The 23,678-nt window shown below is 34.2% G+C and overlaps 1 protein-coding gene across 1 annotated transcript in view; it reads right to left on the reverse strand.

The window, feature by feature from the left end:
* The window catches only part of vlc (disks large-associated protein 2), a 40,531-nt gene extending 20,304 nt beyond the window's left edge, over positions 1-20,227 (reverse strand). The window contains exons 1-2 of the mRNA XM_085943155.1: positions 20,172-20,227; positions 11,003-11,732 (exon numbers count right to left, since the gene is read on the reverse strand). Of these exons, the coding sequence (XP_085799281.1) occupies positions 11,003-11,055 (53 nt within the window). The 5' untranslated portion in view covers positions 11,056-11,732; positions 20,172-20,227. The remainder of the gene's footprint in view (positions 1-11,002; positions 11,733-20,171) is intronic.
* Between the last annotated feature and the right edge of the window lie 3,451 nt (positions 20,228-23,678).

Genomic DNA, 23,678 nt, shown 5'->3' on the forward strand with positions numbered 1-23,678 from the left:
CAGATAGTCAATATTTGACCATCTAATACAATATAATGTCAATTGAAAAGCGAAATCACTTGTACGAAGGGAAATATGCCGAAACCATAAAACCTATTCACAAATGGCATAAAATCATTACACTCGAAAGGAAATTTCGTTGATCAAATTTTTGATAAAATGGTAATTTTTATGAATCTTATATAGGCACCGATTATTTGAAATAAAGAATTTACTTGGAAACAATGTTATCTTTTAATCATTCTGCGCATCTATTCTATACACAAGGCTGCTATCGGCGGCTATCAAGGGTAGTTTATCATATTTATGTATTGAGGTTTTATAATTATTGTTACAATAAGTTAGCCGTTAAAGCATCAAAACTGTCTATCTCTCTTTAAAAGTTAACACAGCCAAGAGAGGTGCCGAAAACATAGCACTTTTTGACAGTTCAGACGGTTAACTTATTGTAACAATTACCGCCTCAATACATAAATATGATAAACTACTATCGAGAACCGCCGATAGCAGCCTTGTATATAAAATAGATGCGGTGATTGATTTAAAATTGAATGACTTTAAAGAAAATCGTATTAAAATGTTCCGACACCATTCAAAATAATTAAAAGTTGTAAATACATACCGTAATTATTACTATAGCCTCAATTACATTGAGCTTCTTTACGAGCTGTTTGTTGGCGAATTTATAATCTGCCTGTAAAGTCGCCCAGTGTAATCATCGAACATGTTAGCTTGTTCGATGATTACACTGGGCGACTTTACAGGCAGATTATAAATTCGCCAACACATAGCTCGTAAAGAAGCTCAATGTAATTGAGGCTTATCAAATATCGAATTAATGTTTCATTCTACAATTCAATCTACGATGAACGTCATTGTTTTGAAATAAATGTCGCAACAAATAATTAATGCCGATTATTTTTAATTTCGTACAAATTACCACGTCGGTTAATTACTTACCTAACTCCATCGGGTTTGAGTGCTTTTCTACCATTTGTGAATCGGCCTAACGGTTTCGGTCAATTATTACAAGTAAAAATTTCAATGATTTGACCACGGTATGTGATGTCAGATATCTGCTTGTATAGGTGGAAAAAAAACAATAGGCACCGAGAAATGCATAAATTGCGTTTCAATGAAAATCAACTGCACCCACAAATAATTCATAATCACCAAAATAACAATAATGAATTATGTACAAAGAAATTGTCAAAAAAAAAAAAAAAAATGCAGTGGGGTACTCACTTTTGAATTGCGCACACAAAGTCATGCTGGTGTCGATAAAATCGCTACGATTATGTTGCTTCACATTCGACGCAAATTGTGCGAAATAAGCCCACGTCATTATATTATAACACAATAGAATGAAGGGTGATTGAAAGAATAATGAATAATTAATATAAACACACATTCACCAAACTACGAAAAAATTATAATATTTACACAAAAAAACAAAAAAAATCACATCTGTTGGAAATAATATTACAATCTCCAGAGTGGCAGTCCGTAAGTATGTATGATTTGCGTACCCGGTCAAATAAAAAAAGAATATGTACATACTCACTACGGCATTCAAAATCATAAAAAAACACAATTCCCTCTTTGTTTTACCACAAAATAACGTTTTGATATTATCGAATTAGAGCAGGGGTTCCCTACCCACTCTATGCCTCGCACCATTTATTTATTAACAATCAAAGTCGACAGCCCTTTTTACCTTTACAAAAATGTCGATTTTCAAATTGTATAGTATTCATGTTAATTCTAAACCATTCAAAAGACAAAGTTGATCGTTCGATTTATCAAAAATCAAAAAGGTCTACTTATAATACGCAACTAGTACGGGTAGTAGGGCTCCAATAAATTTTGTGGACATAGTATAATACCATTTACTACTTAACTACCCATATATGGGTTAGTCCAATAATTCATCTAGTACCCCGGTATGTAATCATAAGTTACTTCCTATCCAAAATGCAGTGCGGTGCAGTGCGGCAGGAAGCAGCGTGTTATCAGTGGCATGCGTGCATTGCGAGTGAAGTGAGAGAGATATTTATATTCATTTGAGTCGCCCTCGAAATTCCACGGGAATGCGTTTTACCAGGGATCGGAAAACTGGGACAGAGTGACACACCGGTTTTTTATGAATATCGGTAACTTCACGATATTCACACATTATTTAGTTTCTCTCTTATAAACCGTAAAAGCAGCATATTTTATATATAAATTAACTATGTAAGTACATATTATTATACATATCTATTAATATTGCAGATACAACAAGGTAAAAAGTAAATGAAAATGTTTCCGTGTTTCAACGAAGAATATATTTTCACGAAACTTTAAATTGTCATTATCAGTATATTTAAGTAAGCGCCCATGGTGGAGTAATGGAAATAATGCCCATATATTAATCCAGTGATTCATAACCAGAGTTTCGTGAGTATTATCAGGGGTTCTGTGAGAATTTGTAATAATCTCGAAAAAATTAAATGCAGCCAGCTAGGCGTTTCTCGAGATTTTACAAAATTATTTCACATGGTGCCGCCGAACAGAAAATAACATAATATAAATTATGTTTGTCTATGACTGAACTACGTTATAATAATCACGAGATACAATAATTATTTTTTATCTTTAGAAACAATTTATAATAATTATATCTGATTGAACCCAATAGAAACTATTTATTTAAATCATCTTATTTATTTATTATTTGCTTAAAGCAGCATTCCATACAGAGTTTAGGCTGTTCGCCTATCGCTTATAAACTCCATACAAATTTCCAGACTTGCCTGACATCACGTAAGTGACGGGCTATATAAAATAGACCTGGGACTATTTCTCAATTAATTCGCTAGTTTATTTGAGAACAGATGGCGCTTCGTCACTTATTTCTGATTCTTAACTTAACTAAACTAAACGGTATTCTAAATTCTGACGATAGATGACTCAATTTTTTACACATTTCTTTATTTATTTTAATTTAAATTAAATACTTGAAGATCTATATTTTTCTTAGAAGGCAGGCTTTAAATAATCGCCTAGTATGGAGCCTTCGCCACTGATATAAATAAAAACGTCATGATCAAGCTAAAATTAAACCAAAAATATTGCTAATCTGTTTTTGTGTAGGTACCTACGGTTATGTCTACGATAAAAAGAAACGTACCTATACACAGTGTATCACAGAAGGAATATATTATTATCTTTAAAATAAGCAATATCGATATTTCTAAATTTAAATAAAAACCGTAATTCGGTACACAAAAAACCGGTTTTTTTTTAATTATCCCTAATCCCTGCCACTGTAATATAAAAGCGGTTAAGTGGCAGACTCATCTCCCCCCATTTTATGAGAAGAGATTCGGTCTCACAGCACACTCCGCTAATTTATTTTCATACTCAATTTAGAAAATTCCACAGACACGACTTCGCCGGACCGAACTGAATATCACACGTTTCGTGGCTAAAGCCCTTCGACGCTGAATATTTTGTTTTTTAACGAGAGGGAATCTACATACTAAAAGTCTGTAGAAACGTATTCGTATATTTGTGGACTTTGTAATATGTACTTGCAAACATTTTCTATGTTTTTCTAAGTATTATCATGGTCGCTCTCGCCCATGTGTTTCTAGAAAACTATCAAGAAACAACCCTCGAACATTCACTACCTGATTGAATTTGCATTCGCCACGGTAGCGAAAGAATTTAGAGCGACGCCCCACCCGTTGGAGGTAAATTCGCCGAAGGTGTATTTATTTTCTTTGGATCAACACAAACATAGACCCCTACAAACCAACCCGCCCCGCACCACACTCGGTCTTAATCGAGCGTATCACGAGGCCCTACGTTTGGATGTGAAGCATAAACAGTTTTTTACGCCTGGGAATGTCTCAGGAGCAGATGCCCAAGTCTTGGGTGAAGAGGATCAAGTGAGCTTTGATTGAGTTTACTGACGTAATTTAATAAAAACTGCCATTGGAGAGAAAGACAGAAATAAATGAATTAATTGATATATAAGGTACAAAAACAAAGTTTAAACTATACGGACAAACAAAATTATGTGAAGAGATCTTCACGTCCGCAATAAGACGCTGCAATTTTTTTAAATACGAGGGTGGGTCAATAATTCCTTAGAAAAAAGCATTAAAACAGTTTTTATTTTTGTATTTTTTTTTTATTTCTCAACATAATCTCCTTGGAGCTCAATACACTTGGTTAGACGTTTCTCAATTTTTTTTAAACCGTCAGAAAAATAAGTTTTCGGAAGGTCTTCAAAATAAGCATTTGTCCGATCGATGACTTCTTCATTTGAAAAAAAACGTTGTCCACTTAGCCATTTTTTTAAGTTTGGGAAAAGGAAAAAGTCACTGGGGGCTAAATCTGGCGAATACGGTGGGTGGTCGACCAATTCGAACTTCAATTCTTCAATTTTAGCCATTGATCGTAAACATGTGTAAACACGGGCATTGTCCTGATGAAAGAGGATTTTTTTCCTGTTTAAATGAGGCCGTTTTTCTTCAATTTTGTTTTTTAGCTGGTCCAATAAAGATGCATAATAATCCCCTATTATTGTTTTTCCTTTTTCCAAATAGTCAACGAAAATAATTCCACGTGCATCCCAAAATACAGTAGCCATAACCTTACCAGCTGATTTTACGGTTTTCGCCTTCTTTGGACATGGTTCGCCTTTCGCAATCCACTGCTTTGACTGTTCTTTCGTCTCGGGAGTATAGTGGTGTATCCATGTTTCATCTACAGTCACAAAGCGACGAAAAAATTCATCCGGATTGCGTTGCATGAGCGACAACAGGGCTTTAGAGGCCACCACCCTATTGCGTTTATTGTCGACTGTGAGCAAACGCGGCACCCATCTTGCAGAAATTTTTTTCATGCCCAATTTGTCATGTAAAATAGAAATGACGCTACCTTTTGAGATCCCTGTAACCTCAATTATCTCACTCAACTTTAATCTTCGGTCACTTAACACCATATCGTGGATTTTATTGATCATTTCTGGTGTAGTCACCTCTACAGGACGTCCTGAGCGTGGTTCATCCTTTGTTGATGTACGACCACGTTTAAATTCATTTAACCAGTTATAAATAGTTGCAAGTGAAGGAGCAGATATGCCGTGAACTAAATCCAACTCATTTTTTATTTCCTTTGCTGTTAACCCTTTTATATTAAAATGTTTAATAACAGCTCTAAACTCAATTTTCTCCATTTTCCATTTTTCCATTTTCCACAAGCAAATTTTTTTTTTAAATGTACGAGAAACACACAACAACCCGACCAATCTGATTGAAACTTCGCAGCATACTGAATCGGTAGTGCCGCTGCATGAAAACAAACCGCTTACAGTACTAGTCGCGCCACCTGTCGGCTTTTCTAAGGACTTATTGACCCACCCTCGTACAATATAGTTGGCCTTTGTGGCGACCACGTCGGATGGCCCGATGAGCCCGGCCTAACAGCTGGTTGGACCGACTTAAGCATATCTTCTCTCTCGGAGCACATTATCGGACATTCCCAGATGATGTGGTTTGCATACTGTAGTTCTCCGCCACATGCACATGTTGGCCGGCTGACAAGTCCAAGCTCGTAGAGCTTAGCAGCGTATCCACCATGGCCTGTCAAAAACTGACTGGCGTAGTGGTCAGGAGTCAATTTGGTTATCTCCAATCGTCATTGTATATTCGGAAAGAACAAATATGTGTGCCTGCCCTTGGTAGAAGCATCCCACTTTCGCTGTCAGGTCTTCGATGCCGCATCCAGCGTTATAAGACGTACTTTCCGCTTCCTGAAGGATACTTTTTCAGCATTAAGGCGGGGCAAGGTGAAAGTCACCAACAACGGCCTTCTCACCTTCGAGGAGCATCGTATTAATGCACGTATTAAGCAATCCAATGTATTGTGGGTGCATACACATTGTAACTTAAGTCGAAGTCTTCACTGAGCCTTTTTTAAAGAGGCACCTAGCGGAAAAATCTTCAGAGAAAAGCTTCAATATTAGGACCATACATAAATAAAATTAGATATAAATAAAAAGGATTTCAAGTTATACACATTTATATTTTTTATAAAAATCGATGTTTTTTAAAATAGATATAAAAATATTAAAACTATGAATTAATCAAAAATCTCTTAGGTGATGCTTAGAAAACTTAATAAACTAAATTTTAATAATAAATATGACCATTAAATATATGTAATAAAAGGGTGCGGTCCGATTCAACAAATTCACATTTTATTACATTTTTTACAATTGTAAGTTTATCTTTGACTTAAAATAAAAAATATTTTTCTTTTTAATGTTTTCAGATACATATTTGAGGAGCAAACATTCAAAAAGTGATTTGTCACACATTTTGAAAAATGCCGTTTATTGTCAATTCTGATAGTCCATATTTAAATCTATGAAAGGAAACCAGAATCAGTGTTCAAAGAACCTTTTATCCTATAAAAAAATATAATGCCGTGATTTTCATTCAAATAGTGTTTTGCCCACAAGTTTCATGCAAATCGTGTTATGTCCAAATTTCAAATCAAAAAATGAACCACTTCCGCGAATTTTGGATTATACAAAATACCAGGATTAAAATTCTTTCCTTAAACAGTTTTATAATAAAAAAAACATTTTGAGTACAATATGTTTTTCTTGATTATCTCAGCTCAACATCTGTGTGACAAATCACTTTTTGAATGTTTGCTCCTCATTTATTCATTAATACAGTTGAAATTGTAAATTATCAAAAAAATGTCTCAAATTGCAAGCTTCGTATTTTTCCGCTAGGTGCCTCTTTAAAAAAGGCTCAGTGAAGACTTCGCCTTAAGCGTATTTACCACCCGCGGGTGTGGCTTCACCCAGACCACCCTCCCTCCCGACCCGACTGCTAATTCAATCTGGCGAGTATATTATTTTGTTGTGATTTTTCGGGGGTTTATTAAGAGGCGGGCAATTTATCCACCAGTCTCACCCCGCCAGCGCGAGGGTGCGTTACTGAAATTGTAACCTTACACTGTTGATTTTATGTAACCAATTAATTATCCAAAAGCGCGGACCATCAATAACGGCCACCCATATTTGCTTTACTTGCTACCCCAAAATGCTACCGTTTAGACTACCCACTATTCATAGATGAATAGGTATATACCATGAAATACCGACTTCTTTAGAAAAACACCAATGTGAAGCCAATGGCATTATTATAACGATACAAATTTATAAGTACGAGGGTGGGTCAATAAGTCCTTAGAAAAGCCGACAGGTGGCGCGACTAGTACTGTAAGCGGTTTGTTTTCATGCAGCAGCACTACCGATTCAGTATGCTGCGAAGTTTCAATCAGATTGGTCGGGTTGTTGTGTGTTTCTCGTCCATTTAAAAAAAAAATTTGCTTGTGGAAAATGGAAAAATGGAAAATGGAGAAAATTGAGTTTAGAGATGTTATTAAACATTTTAATATAAAAGGGTTAACAGCAAAGGAAATAAAAAATGAGTTGGATTTAGTTCACGGCACATCTGCTCCTTCACTTGCAACTATTTATAACTGGTTAAATGAATTTAAACGTGGTCGTACATCAACAAAGGATGAACCACGCTCAGGACGTCCTGTAGAGGTGACTACACCAGAAATGATCAATAAAATCCACGATATGGTGTTCAGTGACCGAAGATTAAAGTTGAGTGAGATAATTAAGGTTACAGGGATCTCAAAAGGTAGCGTCATTTCTATTTTACATGACAAATTGGGCATGAAAAAAATTTCTGCAAGATGGGTGCCGCGTTTGCTCACAGTCGACAATAAACGCAATAGGGTGGTGGCCTCTAAAGCCCTGTTGTTGCTCATGCAACGCAATCCGGATGATTTTTTTCGTCGCTTTGTGACTGTAGATGAAACATGGATACACCACTATACTCCCGAGACGAAAGAACAGTCAAAGCAGTGGATTGCGAAAGGCGAACCATGTCCAAAGAAGGCGAAAACCGTAAAATCAGCTGGTAAGGTTATGGCTACTGTATTTTGGGATGCACGTGGAATTATTTTCGTTGACTATTTGAAAAAAGGAAAAACAATAACAGGGGATTAATATGCATCTTTATTGGACCAGCTAAAAAACAAAATTGAAGAAAAACGGCCTCATTTAAACAGGAAAAAAATTCTCTTTCATCAGGACAATGCCCGTGTTCACACATGTTTACGATCAATGGCTAAAATTGAAGAATTGAAGTTCGAATTGGTCAACCACCCACCGTATTCGCCAGATTTAGCCCCCATTGACTTTTTCCTTTTCCCAAACTTAAAAAAATGGCTAAGTGGACAACGTTTTTTTTCAAATGAAGAAGTCATCAATTGGACAAATGCTTATTTTGATGACCTTCCGAAAACTTATTTTTCTGATGGTTTAAAAAAAATTGAGAAACGTCTAACCAAGTGTATTGAGCTCCAAGGAGATTATGTTGAGAAATAAAAAAAAATACAAAAATAAAAACTGTTTTAATGCTTTTTTCTAAGGAATTATTGACCCACCCTCGTATATTGAATCGATTTTTTTTTAAATTTATGCAAGCATGTTTATATCATCACACAGTGGCGAAGACTCCATACTAGGCGATTATTTAAAGCCTACATTCTTAAGAAAAATATTTTTTAATATTGACATATTAAATAATATAATCGCATAATAATATATTCAATATGCCCAACGACGTCCTACGACTATCGTATAATTGTCATAATAATTTTACGATCTTTTCCACTATTTCAATAAGCACCATTTATGGCATGTCTCGAAGGTTTAAAAAAATAAGCGACATCTCTTTAAAAATTGTATGGATTACGTTCGCGTGAATCGAAAACTTTTTTTATATGAATTTTGTTTCTCATAATTTCAAGACGTCTGCGGCGGCCCATATAAATTGGTAAGCTATTTAAGGAGCGCTTACGCTTACATATTACGTAAGTGCACATTTATTCAAAATAATTTAAGTATAAGATAATTTAAAAAATAATTTCTAGGGATTCAATCACATATAAATATTGATTGTTGTTAAAAATAATAAATAATTTATCTCGTGATTTTTATTTGTCAGTTAGTTTATTCATAATAATTATGTAAGTTGAAATCTCATATTGTATCTAAGTCTGTGTTTTAAATATAAAAGTATTAAAATGTCTAGTTTACTGGTTTAATTATAAATTGTTATGGAAGAGATTCACAACAACGGATATTTTCAATATATTTTGAGCGTATCTTGCGTTTATATTTAAGAAAATTCAAATTAATTGTTTAATTTTATACCAACAGTGAGCTTTTGAAATTTCATCGGTTTTTGTGTACCTACCTATTCATCAGTAGTTATGTCGGATTATCTTCTTATTTCCCGTAAATACATCTAACAAGTGTGCTTTCTCCACAGCCTACCCCCACCCTTCGCCACTGTCATCACATCACCATTGACGTATACCTAGGACCTCGTATACCTACTTGGATACAGCATAGTCATATTGCCTACTAAAACTGACCCTGCGATCTTCGCGTCCCTCAAGATAACAACGCAGATATAGAAAAGCTTGATTGGACGTCTTCGATAACTGTGTAATCCGTAAATCATATAGCTGCAATATATTATACACATCCATGCGCGGACCTTATGCTTAATCAGATCCTAGGTAAGTAAGATCGACACGTATCATTGTATGTGTTTTGAAGTCATAAGCCATTCTGAATGTATAAAAAACAAACCACGCATTTAAGAGCTTGTCCAGTTGACGCGTGTCTTGACGCGATACGCCACGAGTGCATGTGGACGGTCAACCTGTAAACCAGAAGTCATCTGTACCTCGACCGCGCGCGAGAGGTGACTTGTCGCGAGTACATGTGGACGGCTCAATGAGGTCACATGTACCTGGAATTCGCGCGAGTTTTTACGCGCGAAATGATCGCGCCATCTGGACAAGGCCTAAATGTAGTGCGTGTCATTTTGTTTTAATGGTCAACCCTTCTGCTTGTATATGAACTGGGATTTAGAATAATAATTATGAATTTTTAAACTGTGATGCGTTCTGCTTAAATAAGAACAAACATCGCATTTTTAATTGTTTTTTAATATTAACATTTTTGTTCGAATAAACATTTTTGACTACTTAAATTTAACGCCCACGATGACCGAGCGGTTTACGCATCGGCTTATAATGTCGTGGGTCCCAGGTTCGAATCATGGGTCTGGCTAACACAAAAATTGTTTTTTCAATCTGTGTTCGGACTCAAAAGAGTATGGAACTAATGCGCCGAGCAAGTGGCTAACATCCATTTCTCGTAAAAAGAAAAATCTGTCCACTCAGTGGAGGCTCATAATATGATCCTATTAGCATCGAACATAGTCAAAAGAAAGAAATTAATGAGTTAAATTAAAAAATATACCTATTGAAATCTCAAAGCCAAAAAGGCGTACCTACCTAAGTGACAATTTGCATGGTTATTTAAAATAAAGATTTTTTATTGATTTCGTCATATATTTTTCGCCTACCAAAAATTGTAATTAAAATACGACTAATTTACGCCAAATACGCCCTTTTGCGCATTTTATAAATCGTTTCGATGTGATTTTACTTACAATAATATCTTCTAGTGGTGAGGAATATCACAAAGCCATATTTGAATCGTCTGCTAGCAAACTAGACATATCAGAACATTATATTATAATATGACAGTTCTATCTTTACATACGACTCATTTATAAAAAAAAAAATACTGTTTTGGAAAGATGGAAGAACAAATAGTCTGGGGTAAAAACCTATATCTATCTATATAAGACATTTCATACAGGTTACTTACAAAACAAACGCACAGTTATTTCAGCAGAATCAACCAATCTTCAAAGAAAAACGTTAGCTTCATTCGGTTAGTATGTGGACACAAACAGGCAAAAAAAACAACATCGACAGTGGTGTTATGGCATATCCGTCAATCAAAGCCTCAAGACTCTCAGATTACCTCCTCATCCACCTGAAGAGGAATCCTCCCCGTTTCTTTCGCCCGCCGCCCATTCTGAAGACTCCGCGGGCCGACCGTCTCCAAGGCGAGACTTCAGTCTCTAACGACACTAAACAATTGCAACAACAGAAAAACAAACCCAACACACTTTACGTTGTAGTCCTTATGTTCATATCACAATAATTGTTATTATTGATTGCACTTCGGAGATTATGGCAAAGTCTTATGAATTTTCGCATTTCTATCAGAGAATAAAATTCACAGTTTATTTAAAACGAAAAATGTCATCTACGTCGTATTCATAAATACACGATAATGGAAAATAGTTTACTGCTCGTTTAAGTGTACAGTTAATATGATTATAATATAGCACAGTTTTCACACTCAATGTTAAGTTCAAAATTACTATTAGGTATTCACATATAAATATCCCCATCGCAATATTCGACGATTTATAAAAAAGTTTTTTTAAATTAAATTCTACACTTAATTGTTGGATACCAAGTCCGACAACGTTTCCACATCAGCATATTCTTCTTTATTATTTATTTTTTGTATATTTTAAGTGAAAATCTCGTTCTTTCAAAAGATTTTTTAAAACACAAAAGAATCGAAGATGCAAAATTGCATAATCATTCTCAAGCATAATAACAACTGGCAGCAACCCCAAAAATTTTTCATTTTTATATCCTTTGTCAAAATCAACGTTTTTGTTCGGTATAAGTATTACCTATAAAAATATTCAAAAGAGAGAGTAGAAGTAATTTACACAGTCATTCAACCATACCAATAAATAACAAACTATTTAGTATGGCTTATCATTTTGTGTGCAAACACTTAAAATTAAAATCATAAGGAAGTAACACATTAATTCACACGCATCATTGCATGTGAAAGTGAATTATTGATAACACTTTTATCGTCATCCTAGATCTAAAATTAGTCATGACGTAAGGTGCGGTTTATTAGTTTTGAATAATATGTCGAGATTCAAGATCGAATCCATTCAAATCTATCCGGTATTTATGAAGAATTCCAGATAGCAATGCCTATTGAAGAGAGAGCAATGAACGTATAAAATAAATACTGTCGACTGAGGGTACTTAGGAATTATAATTTTACACACACGTCGTATGTATGATAACTGGTGCCAATTTGAGTAAATTTCTCCTTACCGCATTTTAGAAACGGGGTAACGCCTATGTCTATCATAAATAAATTGTAATAATTAAAAATAACAATAAAACATACTTAATAAATCAATTATAAATAACTCCAAGTATAGACTTCAAATACCGTCAATAAATAACTACTGTCATTTGCAATATAAACCAAGGTAATAAATAACATTAAAAACTTTGATTCATATACCTAAATAACGTCAAGAATTTTCCAAATTTTAGTTTTCACGTTCTCGTAATAAATTAATGTAACTTACAAAACACGGTAGCCATTTATTAACAGAAATCGGAAACGATGGCACTTGAGTCGGTAGCTTAATTTATCGGTCAAACCACTCGCCCGGAAAGCGAAAGAAGTGTGATCAAAACCCACTAGTACTTTGGTATTTTTCTTTCTTTTCCAAGTATGGAACAAAAAAAAATATGAAACATCCCTAAATTGTTCCAAGATGTTCATTAAGATAAAAAAAAAAACAGCAATCTTATAAAAACCGTGAAAATTAGCAAATATTATAATAAATAGAAAAAAGCATTAAAGTATATTTATTTAATTTGTATCGTTGCGCCGACATGAACAAAGTTTGTCATCTTGACGTAAGTAACGTCTGGACATCTAAAATTCTGCATCCAGTGCAAGTAAGGAAAACTTTAATATATAAATAGCTGCTTTGATAAAGTATACAAAACAACGCTCAAAATGAAGCGATTGCCCGATATCAAAAGTCACCGCAGGCCACTGGTAACTAAGTTTGTCGAATTTAATACGACTGTGATCATAAATTAATTGTTAAAAATATTATATCTACTGCGAAAACAAATTTACGTTAAAATGTCTCGTGAGATGTTTTTTTGATCTAAAATCTATTATAGTTTTTTTTTTTTAAATATTACTTACTGCATAGTTATTTTATTGAGAATATACAAATTTCAAATTATATTAAGTATATCACACTATTATTTCCGAGGTATTTAAAAAAAACCAAACTACAAAACAATAATTCAAAATAGCCGAGAACACTTCCGACTATTCCTCCATTTTCAATGAACTGTCAAAGAAAACTTGGCACTGATTCGATCGGTAAAATTTTTATTCATCTATTGAGTTGGAAATTGAATTTTTAATGAATGAGTAAGCCAGCTATTAATAAAACCATTAGTCAATAAAGAATATTAATATTAACATACCTACCTACGTAGTAAACACATATTATCTGTATTTATATTTTACTGACACTACTGTATACGTGAGCAAAATGTGAATCTGGTTTGGCGTGGAAATTTTTAATTTTGGTTTTAATTAGGGTACACTTCTCGCCGTTTAATAGTAGGTAATATGACAGCAAAATTTAATGCTACTCTCAAGATCGAGTATAAACAATCTATTTCAAAATTGGAATATCCGGCGTGACAACAAGCGTCTGAAATTACCACTTATAATTTTAATATATATCTACCCACAGGCTATACTAATATAACTAGACTAATGCTTTCCTTTGGTAATAAGGTTTTTATCTTCTTTTATTCTATAAATTCGCTATATAAACAATAATTAACTGTATTCAGTATCAGTATGTATTTGCCATTGGTGAGTGTGAGTGTGAATAGTGCCTGAAGATGCCGAAAGGCGAAAAAGAATGAAATGGAATAGTACAAAACTTAAATCAATTATTTATATGTGTATAATAAAATAATGTTCACCACCCAACCCATCTTAGGACACACGACATTGCTGTTAGTGTGCTTCCACGCAGGTCTTACTTGATTCCAAATGCATCCGATTAGATTTATCTATCTTTACCTTTCGTAAGTAATTCGCTTCACACAGCGTCGACATTCCATGCATCAGGCCCTTTATGTTTGGAAAGAACAGGTGTGTATGCCGGCCTTTTTTGACGGAATGTGTGTATTGGCTATGCTATAATCGTGGCACACTATCGATATATTTCTTTTATTTTGTCAACTGTCAATTCATGGTGGAGCTGCATTGTATTGTTGTTTTAATTTAATAAAACGCATTTTTTTGTAGTACTTATTCCACTTTTAATCAATAAATTAGGACCGGTTTCGTCCGCCTCAGAGGGACATTTTCAACTTGAACTTTTCAGTTGAAAATGTTGAAATAAGTACTACAAAAAAAATTGTTTTAATTAAATTAAAACAACAATCGATATATTTATCAATATAGGTACTAGGATTATCAATTAAATATTTATTGGGAAATTGATCTGTCGATTTTCTACAAAATGATAATGACAATCAATAGCAAAAAAAACTACTGTCTACATTAGCCATCTTTATTATTATCGATAATTCGTGTGATTGTATTAGAGTTGTTAAACCATTCGATAGAACTCGATATCCTGATGCTAAAAAATAAACAAAACCACATGGAATATAGCAGTCATTCGTGGGGTTAGCACAGCCCTGCTCATCCAGCAAAAAAAACGCAATTGCGTAAACACGAGTACCTACATATTAAATTATCTATAGAAATCTGTAACCTTGATTATTATAAATTTGGGGGCCAAGAAAAACGACGAATAATTAAAATAACATAATAATATTTCATAACGCCGACATCAATAATCAACTCTGTCGCGTTAATTAAATTATCAAATGATTTTTTTGACAACTACCCGTGTCCGCCGAACGCCTCATTTAACAAAAAGTTGGCACATCATTTTCACGGCCCAGCATCCACTCGGTCAAAGCAAAACATTTGTGTTTATTGCTCAAATACTTGTATACCGTTTCTTGTAATAACATGTTTTCACGCAAATCGCGGTAGTAAATAAACGCAAGATAAAAAAAAACGAGTCATCCTTCCTATCTGATAATAGAATACGTGCGAAACGTCTTTTACGTGGCAAATCTTATGAGACAAGATGTTCCATTTTATACCTTATTACGATTCCCACGACTTACAAAATATAATGGAACCTTTTCATGTTGGAAGGCCGTATTGGTCTAACCTAACTTTTAACTGTAATCAAATATGGCCACAGTCGAGAAACTTCAATTACATAATATACATAAAAATGCACGTATGTATAATATTTTGTTAATTTTAAAGTCAACCAACGTTTTAATGACCGAATTGTATCGGCTTTATGTTGGAAAGCATTTGAGAGTTATGAAAGATTTGAGAACTCTGCACAAAGCATAGTAGAGGTGAAAAACACATTCTACCGAACCATGCTCTTAGTGATATTAACCGTCAGCTTAAATTATATTAGAAATGTATATGCGTGTAAAAACGTACCAAAGTACATAAACATAGAAAGTTAATAAAAGGATCTGTTCTGTGAAATTTGAATTCAGTCAAAAGGCCCGAATGTTTCTTACCCTTGATGTATACCATAATATGCAAAAGGTGAGTTTTCTCAAAATGAGACACCTTCTCAGCAGCAGAGACTAGAACTGGGACCGCGTAAATTTCGCTATTGTCTCATCTGATTCACTTTATATGGCATGGAAATATGGATATAAATGAATAATATATATGACCATATACATGAATAATATCACAAAGAATTGATGTTTTCGAGATGTGGCTATATACACATAAATCCTCAAGCATCCTTGGACTGACAGGGCAACTGGCAATATGTCGATAATACAAACTAGAAAACTTCAGTAGGTACTCGACCACATTATCAAAAACATTAATTGGCGTAATAAACTCCGTGATTGTGAACTGTTTAGAATACAGACGATAAATTAAAGATCCCCTGATGGTGGCCGACCTCGAATAGGGGATGCCACAAGAAGAATAAGGTACTTACGACGAAAACTGCTAAGTAGGTATTGATTAAAGGAAGTCCGCAAAAACAAAATATTTCCATGTGGGAACCCGGAGATTCTAAGAATTAAGCACCCTCGTGTTTGATCAATGAATCGATTGCCGTGTTTAGAGTTTTGTGATGTGACCTGATAATATTATGTTATTATATTTAAATTTAATGTGTAACAAAATTATTAAAACTAACATACCACTGACACACTGTTTCAAATCGGATAGCAAAATCTTGAATCATATTTGGCCAATGATATGATTGTCGAATAACTATCGATAACATCAAGTACTTATGATCTCTTTTCTGTAAGGCATATAATATAATATATCCCTTAAACTAAAATAATTCATGACACACTATTTTTAAAATGTACCTAATATGTATTCTTAAAATAATGTCTGTATCATGTTTGTATGTGACGATATTTTGTAAATAATAAGAAAAATTAAACAGATAACACAAAATGAAATATTATCACAACTAGATAGTATATAGATATGTAGGATTAATATTATTTTCATTACATGTATCAATTAAATTAGGTAATACATTTTGCTGATGAATAATTTTGATTACAATATAATTGACAATGTAGGAAAGTACGATCAACTATCGGACTCAATAGAGATCAAACAAACAGAATTGTCGAATTATTATAAAGTCTAATTAATACTAAGACTGGTACCGTCTTACATATGTTGATACTAGTGAAAACGTATTAGAAATAAACAAAACTTTAAATAAGATAATGGGTGTATGGGATTTCTTTTAACTGTAATATTCTCATGTCATTCCGTGTAGAAATAACAGTTGTTCATAAAACATACGCTGGACATACATACATACAGCTAGCTGATAATAACCAGTATTCGAAATAAATTGTTATTAAAAGGAAATAGGAATTAACCCACACGAATTAAATTTTACAGGAGGCACAAAAACGTTTTTATTGTTTTCGGTCAAAATGAAAATATACAATATATACAAACCGATAATTATTTTGGTATTTTATATTGTTCTCAATCTGATTTAATTATTGACTTAATTAAAAAAAATCAATAAAAATGATGGTTAACTCCTTTTTTCCACTTCACTTTCTTCTTTTTAAAAAAAAATATAATTTAAATTTAGATAATAATTCAGCATTTGCAGCAAACATACTTTAGACATAGCGCGTATCTAGTCGTGTTCAATGTTAGGTATCATCCATTGATATACTACAAGATGAGGAGTTCCCATACAAGTGTCATTTTAAAAATGTACCACAAAAGAAGATATTACGAATATCGTCTTATAATATTTCCTTGTAGGTATAATGCGTTAAGACCGTTAACATGGATTCCCGAATTTCATCCGTATTCCCCTGGCTGTAAAACTAAATTTGCGTTCTTGGAATAGTGACCCTAAGGGTGCTGCAACCCAAAGCTTGCAAGCTACCAAAAATTCATGTCTGAGCGGACAGAGCAAGTCGTCATGCGCTGACTATTAGTTAGAGTAAGATGCAAGCTAGATCGGGCTTACTCATAATTATTGCCAGGTCGTTTTCGAGACAAATATTAAGTGAGCTTATATCGAGTTAAGTCCGCTGATATTAAAACAGTAAGTTTTAACACTGGCCGAGTCGCTGAAAATCGGGCGTCATTTTAAGAAGCATATGATTCATCCAGTAGTATATCAATGGTATCATCGAATAAAACCTATTTTGAAAAAACTGAGGGTTAACTCCTTCTTCCTTTCTAAAGTCGTATTAAACGTAAAATCAATATTTTTGTCGTGGAATAGTTATGAAGGATTATTTGTGAATAAGACCTCATTTACAGACTATTGAAAAACAGATAAATATGTATAATAATTTATATAGGTACAACATCACTTTTAAAATTAAAGTTCACCGATGCACTTGCATTAGTTCAATATTTTCAGCAATTAACCGAAATGAGCATAAAAAGTATTCAGCCGTAAAACCAATTATCCTTAGACTTCTAAAAATGCTTTTATTATAACACCATAACTGTGCATCAGACATAGCAGCGATAGTGTAAGTTAACATTCGATAGGAGAGAATCGATACGGAGACGTTTAGCCAATTAAGGATAACAATATATTGATACTGATGGCATTTGATCTCCGAATAACGAGAATTCGACTCTTATATCCAAAATAAATTAACAAAGCTAAAATCTGCCTATCTAGATGGCGTGATAGATAACTTTTTAGACTACCATAACGGTAAAAAGTAAGCGAACTGTATCTCTCCGCTGTACAAATTGTATTTTAAATCTCCTAGTAAAAAAAATTACAAATAAATTTTTTCTGTAATCATAAAATATTTAATTGTTATAATCAATGTTTTTTTTATACTCCAGCGACGTAAAGGAAAACATTTTGATTTACGCATATTATAATTGATTTCTAGGTGAAGATATAAATACATAAGTCACATTTATAATTATTAACTAGCAGAAATTGACGTGGAATGAAAAATGTTATAGCAATAACAAGACGAGACCAAGAGAACACTGAATGTACATTAATAAGGGAAAACAACGCCATTTTGTTGTTTCCCTTAGTGTTATCAACCCTCGTTGACCAAAATAATCAAAACGCGGTGAGAAAAAAAATAATACCATATACAAGTATAATATAGAAGTAGATATTATTCGCAAGAAGAACGTGACAACTGCAAAATTACTGTAAATCGAGATTAATGTTGAAAACCACCTTCTAATTCTAATAGAAGATGGAGCATAGGTACATTACTTAAGTATGTGAAATGAAAGTGGATCGGGAAAAAACTTAATAAGACGAATGTTATCAAGATTTGTAATCTAAGATTTGTTAGCCAAAATATTGCCATTGCCGCACTGAGAGATAAAAACGCCTTGCCTTAGTGTTACAAGCGTTAAAACGTTATTACACACAAATAACCATCATGAAAAATCACGTAAAATCCCAAATAATAGGTACTACATACTTATACTGCATGGGCTGAGTGTTAGTGGAGCTCCATGCGCCCGTATCGTACTATAGTATGCATTGGGGTACTTTTCGCCGACACCCAGAAAACCCCAAAGCGAAAATTGTTCAAATTCACTGAAAAATTTAAGTCTTGCAGAGGTTGGTGAAAGATAGAGAAAACTGATCAATAATTCGACAGTAGGTATATCCAGATTCCAGAGTGATCACGGTCCTCATTTTCTAGAATTGATTGTAACCAAAAATTTCGTCTGAATCCTTATTTCTAGTCCAAATACGTGATGCTGATCAGAAGTACTTTCAAAAAAGAGCATAATTTTCATTAATATAAACAGCATTATAATGAATGCACGAGGTCTTCGTAAACATTTTTTTATTTGTTAAAAATTTTCAGTTATCGCGTTTTTATTTGGGTATTTATGTAAGTTTGTATCCATTCTCGTGTCTGCGCATCTATTCTATACACAATATTGCTATCGGCCGCTATCAGCGGCTATCGAGGGTAGTTTTTCATATTATTTTATCGAAGTATTATAATTTTTTACAATAAATTTGTTGTAATTGTTTCAATAAGTGCTATGTTTAACAGCACCTCTCTTGGCTGTGCTACATTTTAGAGCGATATAGACAGTTTCGACAGTTTAGACGGCAAACTTATTGTAACAATTATAATACTCAATACAAACAAATGATAAACCACCCTTGATAACCGCCCATAGCAGACTTGTGTATAGAATAGATGTACTGAAACAGTTTCAAACACATGTGTACTTTTGACAGCTTCATTGTCATCTATATAGGCTACATCTTACTATATTAAGATTGTCTTCCCTCGCCAACGTCTTTGGTTTGTTAACTTTTTTTTAGTTATCACGTTTTTCTTGGGGACAATAATGCTTGTACATAATATATAAATTTATATGCAATACTTTCAAACAGAACCATAACATGAATTGGTACCACGCGGTATTATACCTAATCGTAGAATGTTATCGTATGAGCGTTGGAACAATGGGAAATTAAAACACTTTACGAAAGACCTATAAAAAGATCGATGATTATTTCCTTTTAATGACTAACAAAACACTTTATAAAAAATTCGCAAACACTCCCGAGGCACAACAGCTGAACGGAGACGCAAATTTTTAATGGAATTATTGTGATGGGGTGCGAATGACGTTTCCGTGTTATAGTTATATCCGATATGAACTTTACTCGTTTTGTTAAGGGCGCCGCGCGTGCACAATCCCGCCTGACGTCCCTCGCCAACTGAGATGACGGCGGGCGTCGCATACATCTCGCGGCGTCGGTTTTTCCTCAAAAAACCGAAAGGCAAAAATGCTACCAAGAGCGAGGAATCAGTATAATATACGTATCGCCGGTTTACAGCGAAATATCCAAGTCGATCGAATCGGATCCGAAGACCAGCGACGAGACAGGGGTTTTTGAATCGTTACGTTAAAATAATTAGTCCTAAACGGCATCATACATTATTTGCCACAATATCATACATATGTTAATTATTTATTTGATTCGACATAATGTAGCTCTGGGAAGACAGAATCGATTGACGAATAGTCATCCAGTGGTACACAAGAAGTATAAAAAGATCACCGAATTGACAAAATAGTTATGCTCTACGAAAGTACATGACAAAGGATCGAGATTAGTGGAATCCGCTTGGGATGGCATTCCAGTAGTGGATTGATTGAGACTGGCGATGAAGATTTTATTCAAGTACTTACTGTATTTCTTTGACCAAACGTCCCGCATCAGCACCGACAATTTGGAGAGGCGTGTGGCCACCGAAAAATTCGACAGACAAAGAGATTGCGGTATGTTCCTTAAGCTCAAATTACACTGGAAGACACACGCAAATCCAATTCGATTGTAAAATGTCAATTTGCAACATTCCCTACAACGGTCGTCGCTGACATATAATAATTCTTATTTTTCACATACGAAATTTGTTAAAAAATTAGTCAAAGCCATAATCGCCGACTCACCTCGTTGGTAGAGATCGCGACCCTCGACAATGAGGAGAATCGATATAATACTGTTATTTTACTTCTCTGCCTACTGAAATTGCTTCTATCATCAATGATAACATTTTACTTACAAAATCTATATATTAAAGTGAACAATTAAGCAGAATTGGTCAAAGCCTCAGGAATACGAAAGAATGCACCGGTAGGCGGGAATGGGACAACTGGACGCCAGAACAATTGGACACCTCACTGTCGTAGACACGTATACAGCTTTAATTCATTTTCCTCTGAACACAATGTTTTTTTTGCGTATTGATAATTACCATGCCTAAGGCTTTATATAAAATAAAAAACTCTTTTTTCGTTGGATCTTAAAAATTGTGCACGATTAAATCATTATTTAGTGTGCGTATTTAAATTATCACCAACTATTAAATCATAATACAATAATTTAATTATATGTTTTTAAAAGTACCTATAAGTACCTAACGTCTATTTAATTGCTTGGCGTCCAGTTTTCCAGGCGCCAAATCGTCCTAGCCCCCCGGTAGGCAATTCAATGACTGGTAGGATTCACTTTAAACCACATTCACGAAATAATGTAATCTATCCGACCAACCCCATATGAGTGTGAAAAGGGCCGATTAGTACCTACATTAGTACCTAACTTTAAACTCATAACGATACAAGGAAATCACGTATTCCATTTAGAAACATAAATAACGTTAATCTTTCCTTGTTATAATCTAAAATGCGATCGTGCTTTACATTCACCCATAAAGAAAGTAGAATCGGGTCTTTAGGTGTAATACGGTCGTCGGTCGTCGCCGGTTGGATGGAAGAGGTATGTTCTATTTTGGTGCTTTCCGTGGAAGAGGGAATGGGGGATATAAATAATAAAAAAAGAAGAAAGAGGACGAGAGATGGATGCGCGTGCAGGGCCGTAAGTAGGCAAATATTCCATATTAATTATTATGAGAAACCAGAATTGAATCACTAATTTAACACTCTTTAAATTATTTGTATTCATAATATTTATGTAATTTTACCTATAAAGTGTGCAGGACTTGAAGAATTTGACACCAAATAACATGGCCCCCACAAGGGTGGGGCTGACAGGGCTCTAGCCTGGGGGGCCGGCGTGGCGGGTCAACCAGATAAATGAGATAAACACACATCACAAATTTGCTCTAATATTAAAATTGGCGCTATCATACTTCAACAATAACATTATATAATATGTGGTTGGCCAGAGCGATTTTTGATTATCGTGTGCCGATTCTCGAAAACTCCATAATTCAAGTGGTTGTATTCAACAATATAAAGAAAGATGCTAAAGATAATTTAACCTTAATTTTACCTCGAACACCACTTGGAAAATGCTACTATAAAGCATTAGCGATAGGTAAGGGGGCCCGCTAAAGATCCTAGCCTGGAGTCCGTTTCAAGATGTGGGGGCCATGCCAAAGAACGTGATTCGGTCAACTGTACGGAATGCGTTCTCCAATTCTTCGGCCACATGGTAAGAAGAAGGGCGATCTCTGGTATCGTCAAAGGGAGGCGATTGTGAAGGCGTGCGTCTTCCAGGTGGAACGACACTATTAAGAAAGCGACTGACGCAACAAAATCAGCACAGGATCGCTATATGTGGAAGGAGATTATTGTGTAACGCTTGTAATTTCAGTGATCACCCTCCTCAGTAATGAGACAAAGGATATGAAGTATATAAAGTAAATTGAGATGGTCGCGTCCAACGTATGGCAGAGGCACTGCGCCGAAAAATTATCGTGACCTGGGAAAAACATGGAGGAAAGTGGCAAGTGAATAAAAAAAACACGTAATAGAAGTAATCAACAATTAAAGAGAGTTCGCTATATATGTCGGAAAAAGGGTGAATATAGGTTAAATAAAGTTAACCATTTGAAATGTGTTTAAATACGATGAAAATTAAAAGTTAAAGATTTAAAGGTAGATCGTAAACCCTTTTGGCTAATCCTACACGGTCAATATTACATGACTGTATTTATGAAAATTGCATTCATGTCTTAACGACCTTACACGATCAGTATATAATGGCAATTATATTTGAAACAGGTCACTTTTAATATGTTTTTCACTAAATTTAAATTACTAGATTATAATGTGACTGAGCATTTCGATACATGTTTCTAATGGTTACTTATTCTATTTTCATTATGTTTTTTTTTCAATTTTACTGATATTAATGTTAACCGGCAGCACTGTCAGTATATCAGTCTATGACAGTCTATGGTCACTACTGTCATTCAAGGGTATTTTGGTTAGGATTCTATCACTATCAATTTTAGATAGGCCAGTTAATCGTAGAAAGTGAATCAAAAACAAGCTACGAGAAATTTGTATCTCAATTTATCTTACAATAATATGTGGTAGGTAAGTAATGCCAATACCTACTGATGGAACAAATATCAAAATATTCGAAAAGGTATTCGTCAGTTAATTTTATCAGTAGGTACACCATTCTGACTTCTAACCCATACCATTACACGATTAATATTACTATCAATATTTTTTAATACTGACATTAATACAGATCGTACACGGGTAGCCTTTGAATTGTATCAAAATTAAAGAAAAAAATCTTTTGTGTTTTTTTAGAAATATAACCTTTTTCTCAATCTTCTTAATCTCACAACGAAGATATATATTTACAATATAAACATCAGCATTTAATTATTTAAGTTGTGTACTATTC

This window comes from Rhyacophila brunnea, unplaced genomic scaffold, assembly GCF_057557595.1.
Source record: "Rhyacophila brunnea isolate RB1 unplaced genomic scaffold, BYU_Rbru_1.0 scaffold_15, whole genome shotgun sequence".
Lineage (NCBI taxonomy): Eukaryota > Metazoa > Arthropoda > Insecta > Trichoptera > Rhyacophilidae > Rhyacophila > Rhyacophila brunnea.